Genomic DNA, 5772 nt, shown 5'->3' on the forward strand with positions numbered 1-5772 from the left:
ATGACTGTGTATTTGCAAAAGAATAATGTTGTGATGTTTTATTTATAAAGTTTGGAAGATGTAATGAACCTTTACTTTTGAGAATCACAAGAAAATCAATGAAAGCTGTATTCGAATAAGGGGAGATAACCTTCTTTATATCTGAATAAATATTTTTATAATGATTTAATTCCAAATATTTGAATATACATTGATTCATAAATTAAAATAGATACAAGTATAATGCACTGATGTATGTCAATTTGTTCATATTTGTGTACATCTTATACAGTACATAAAAAAGAGGAAAATATGAGAAACTTTGTAATATTAACATTGAACTCAGGCAAATATTTAATCTTATTTTAAGTCATAACTGGTATGTCAAGTTATGTTTAAAGCCAAAATTAACTTATTTACAAAGGGTAGAACTGAGATGTAAAGATATTTGATATTTTTGTTTTTTTTTTTTTTTTTTTGTTTGTTTTATTCTTGATATCAAAAATGTACATACATACGCTAATACTACATGGTAATTGTAATTAAGATTTGTTTTTGTTGATCTGAAGGAAAGTGATGGGTGTCATTGATATCAACTGACATGATCTCTGAACCTTCTGGAAAGTAGTTATTGTTTGAACAGAGTTTCTAGTAACTTGTGTAGCTTATTCTAAAGAAATCATTGTGACTTGCAGTAATGAGATATCACTTTGATACATATACTGCTATGACATAGAAACAGGTTTATGCTTATTCTTCTTATTTTATACAACAGAATTCATATTTGCATGTTTTTGCTATAAAAACCACTGTGTTGGCATACATGTGTACTGTACTAACAGTTATTTTCAAAATAAATATTTTGCTTTTCAGAGAAGTATATGAGTATCTAAGTAGATTCTGAAATATTATCTGAAGCATAAAACCTCTCTATATTTCTACACCCACCATGATATATTTTGTTTAGTGCAAATATTTTTATCTTGCATTAAAATGTTGATCAGAAAAACTTTGAACATGAATATGTATTTTATTTGAAGATATGATATGCAGAATCAATGCATTGCCTTAGGATTATCACACAAAAAAGGAAGGCAGGGTATTTTTTTTAGCTATATCAACCAAACCTGTGGTATTTTGGCAGTAAAAAGAGTTTTGGTGTTATGGCTAATTATATACAAATGAAGAAGGAAATCGAGGAATAATAAACACATGAATAGATGTGAAACCCTGAGGCAAGTGCCAATACACCTTATGATTCTGAATGCATATGTTTTTAACATAAATTGTTGTTAATCTAAAATATCTTGGTTATCATAAAAATAACAGCTTTCAGGTTTAATGTTAATTTTTTCTCTGTGTGATTTGATAGTGATTTGTATGACTAGCTGTTGGAGATTTCTCAGAGAATTATGACAATGCTTAATTAGGCAGATATAATAAGTATATGATAATGAGCACTGTAGTTAGACTGTAGCAGAAAAATGGTGTTTTAAATACAGCTTTCAAATGAAAAGGCAATAGAGAGAAAACTGTCTTGTCAAAATAACAAAGGCTGGTAAGAAAGGCAATATTATTATCATGGTACAATCTATCAATTAAAAACTGTTCAAGGAGGTTAGAGTAATTGCTAAATCATTGATTTGAAGATAATGCTAGTCATATATCTTTAACAAAAGCACGTGTTTGTCTCTGGGGTTTGAGCATTGTATTTCACCTTTGCTTTGTCCAAGCACTTGTAAGATGTAATCCTTGCTCCTTGTGGTCAGCATGACATTTTTTTCTAACTGTTCACAATTGCAGAAATAGTATTTCACCTTTGGCATTACCATTGCATTTTTATTTTAAACTTAACTGGTGTCTTCTATAGATCAGTCACATGTGTAAATACATTTGTTAAATGCATGTTAAACTAGATAATTAATGAAATACACAGAAACTGTGTTACAAATTTTCATTTACAGAATTTAAGGCCTATCATTGTTGATAACATGAAATTTTAAATGTGCCTTAAAGCTGATATAAAGTAGCCTTTTGTACTGGATTGGTATATATTGTATTATTTTGTATGAGCTTTTTACATGTGACCTCAAACCTTTACCTGTGACCTTTTGCCTCTGACCTCTAACCTTTACACGTGACCACCATCCTTTGCATGTGTCCTTTGTTTCCCTCATATCACACACTATAGTGCTATTTCTCTGATGATACATGATGAAAGATAGCTTTATTGTGCATCCTAACTAAACTTTTTGTTTCTAGTTATTCTGAATACCATAAACTATTTCAATGGTAAGCAGAGTGTAGATGTCAATTAACTGGTGAAGGTTATATAGACCGGAGAGTACTTGTACATGTAGTATGATAGGATACTTAACTGAACACAAGGGTGATCTTAATATGGATCAGGAAACAAAACTCTTTTCTGATATGTCATGTTTATTGGTTTACCTGAAAAATATGTCTACACTTCAATCATATGTCATACCTCTATTTATTCCATTGTATGTATGTTTGGTACCTTGATGATAGTGTGTGAGGTCTACATAAACCTATTATCTGACTGGTTAGAATTGTACTCTTTTCAACATTTGACATCTTTTTCACATGTTGTTAGTGTGTTTATTGCTGTTGGGAAATAAAGAGATTCATAAACAGTGTAGGAATATGTGAATATTAATGAGAAAAAACAGGCTCAATGAATTAAGTATTGACTTATAAATGTTTAATTGTGGCAGTTTGTTAAGTCTCACTACATATCAAAGCTTAAAATGTGCCTCTGTTTTGGTGACCAATCCGTCCAGAAATTTAAGTGCTTGATTTTTCTTTTTTGATATTTTATTTTTGTATCGGTGGCATGCTTCATAGTGTAACACATCTAAAGTGTTAAGTTTGTTATCAGAAATATAAACTAAACAGGAACCAGAACATTAGTTTTGTTTGACAATATCACTCAAATAAAATATTTTCATTCATTGCTTTTTAGTATTGGGACTTCTTGATGTTAAATTCTCTTGTTGTTTGTGTTCGTCACACTTAACAAAAAAAGTTTTTCCCTTCAAAAGATTAAAGAATCAGTACTTTCTGAAAAGAGTTTTTTTTTCCTATCAAGTTTTTATTTACCTTTTTTTGTTTCTTTAAAGCATTCAAACTTTGATGTTATTGAAATGGTATCACAGTGAGTGTCTCTTTTTGCAATTTCTACTAGATTAAGATAGGGGAAACATTTTATTTTTAGAATGTTGGGACCAAACAAATTAATTTGTGCAATTTTTAGGAGTTAGCTGTGGATTTATTACTACTATTTACCTTGTATGACTTGAATGTTCAGACTGGCATTAAATACGATCTTACAAGCCACAATACTTCTTTTGTCTTTATTAGATTCCCTGAAAAGGGAATATCTTTATATCAACAACATTGGACAGTCTTTAGTGGCAATCTCTTAGCAAACTTTTCTGTGTGATGGGTTTAATGCAAACCTAAAATTTCAAAGAATAACTCTTAATGAATGTGCTTGCTATGGATTGATTTTAAGGTAAGAATATTACAAGTCAAGAGGTGCAGAGGGCCTGTGTTTCTCATGTAAATTAATGCTAAAACAGTAAAATAATCATGTGTTCAAAGTGCTAATGTATCTTAAAAGTGGTGTGTTAAATTTTATGATATAACCACGAATGATCACTCTCAGTACCCTACTTTTCCAGATCAGATGTTGCTGTTAACAAATCTGACCCCTATAAATCTTCATATAACAGCTAGTCAAATATCAGTATCCTTTATTCATACTTAGGTCTTGTGAAACATGAAAACGGGTCATAGTCATTGATAAATATATGCATTAGACAACTTTATGGCATCTATCCTGGGGGAAAACTGGCCAGACACCAAGGTATCAGTACCCTGGGTCTGATGAAACGTGATTTTTAACATCAGTTATAACATAAATACAAGACCATTAGTCCTTGAAAATAGGTCAATTAAGGTCAATGCATACGAGGAAGTATAAATACATGTATCTAAATAAGTATACTCAAGTCCACCACCATATACTAACATTTGTGTCATGATATCACATCTGAATTACGTGGAATAATGAAACACAAATCTTAAACATACTGGACTCAATTGTGTTCAATCAAAATTGGCATGATAGTGTTTGGTGTAAATCACTGATCTCATTAAAGTTTACGAAAGACTGTCAGGCAGTGTCCTACACTGCAAGTTGGTTATGCTCATATAGAAATAATAAATGGCAGGTAAACTAACAATAATTAATGATTAAATAAAAAAAGTCTGAAAACACATTTTATTTCCAATAAAATAAAAAACAAATATTTAATTTGAATCTGAATTCTTATTAACTTCTATTAGATATCTGAAATCTATCATTCAATCTGATTGCAACATTTATTTTCTGTAATAGGCATCAGTTATTTTAAAAATTTAAAGCCAAGTTTAAAAAAACTTGTCATCCATCACAAGAACTTTTTTTTGTTGACGGAATCCTACCATTGCTTCAGCAACAGCATCTTCAAATTTTTCGAAAGGAACTAGATCACTCTCTGGAGGAAAAAATTTTTCAGCTCGCATTAAGTCGCATATATCCTTATACATTTTCACTTTTTCTGGAGATTTACTGTTTAATGCATTCCATTGTGTGTTCCAATATCCAGCCAAACGAATTTCCTTAAAGATAAATGCACCAGTAGGAACAACAACAGGTTTTTTTGACATCCCTCCATATGTTACCATGACACCATTTTGGCCTAAAAAGCGTGTCAATTCAGTTGCACTTTTTCCACCCACACAATTCAATGCTAACATTGGAGCTTTTGGTAAGCTTGCTACCATATCCCGCATTTCTCGTGACGATGCAAATTCTTCTGTCACAACATGTGTAGCTCCAAGATCTTTTAGTTGGCTTGTCAGCTTATCAACATCGGGTCTATTTCTTATGATGTTTATAGTAGTAATACCCCATTCTCTTGCCAGCTGAATTACACATTGCCCAACAGAACTGTTGGCACCATTCTGAATAACAATGTCTCCCTGCTTCACTGGGACAAAATCTTTAAGCATTCTGTAGGCCGTACACGGATTGACAGCTAGAGTCGCAGCACCAAGGACAGGAATATCATTCTTGATCTTCTGTACGCTAGATTCCTCACATAATGCATATGTCCTCCAAGTGCCCCAGCCAGCATGTGCTGGCAACACCCAATCTCCCTTCTGAAAGTTCTCAACACTTTTGCCTACATCAACAACCTCTCCTACCCCTTCATTGCCGACATGAGAAGGCAATTTTGGTCTAATATGGTATGTTCCTTCTATCATGTTGATGTCTGACGGATTAATAGGAGCCATCAACATCTTCACAAGAATCTGAGAGCTTTCGAGTTCTGTTGGCATTGGAATAGATTCTTTTCTTAGAACTTTCCTTGGGTCTCCAAAATCGGAATAGGTAATTGCAAATGACTCTCTGGCGTTACTGGACGATCTTACTTGACACGGCTCTTGCTTACCTACCCATATCTTGTGAAAATTGAAAACACCCGGCGACAGCCGCGTAAACTTTCTCATCACGGCAGCCATCTTCGCGTTTTTGTTCGGAATTTATCGGCAGTGTACTTACAACTAGAATAATAACACCCGAGAAGCCCTGAACATTTAAACCGGAAACGAATAACTTAATCGTCTGCGCATGTGAAAGAATCATAGCAACCCTCAAACAAATATGGCCGCAATGTGATGGTTAGATGTTGTAGTTTACAATTGTAAAGGACTCGCAGG

At 32.7% G+C, this 5772-nt stretch overlaps 1 protein-coding gene across 1 annotated transcript; it reads right to left on the bottom strand.

Annotated features, from left to right (window-relative positions):
* Positions 1 to 4274: 4274 nt before the first annotated feature.
* LOC132556731 (enoyl-[acyl-carrier-protein] reductase, mitochondrial-like) lies at positions 4275 to 5565 on the bottom strand. The gene has a single exon (XM_060221173.1). It carries the CDS (start codon positions 5560 to 5562, stop codon positions 4438 to 4440), a length of 1125 nt encoding a protein of 374 aa, XP_060077156.1. The 5' UTR covers positions 5563 to 5565; the 3' UTR covers positions 4275 to 4437.
* Between the last annotated feature and the right edge of the window lie 207 nt (positions 5566 to 5772).

The sequence above is a fragment of the Ylistrum balloti genome, unplaced genomic scaffold, assembly GCF_031769215.1.
Source record: "Ylistrum balloti isolate Yb309-2 unplaced genomic scaffold, AGI_CSIRO_Ybal_v1 Utg370586, whole genome shotgun sequence".
Classification (NCBI taxonomy): Eukaryota; Metazoa; Mollusca; class Bivalvia; order Pectinida; family Pectinidae; genus Ylistrum; species Ylistrum balloti.

Coding starts and splice junctions, on each gene's coding strand:
- LOC132556731 (XM_060221173.1), bottom strand. CDS start 5,562: ATGAGAAAGTTTACGCGGCTGTCGCCGGGTGTTTTCAATTTTCACAAG.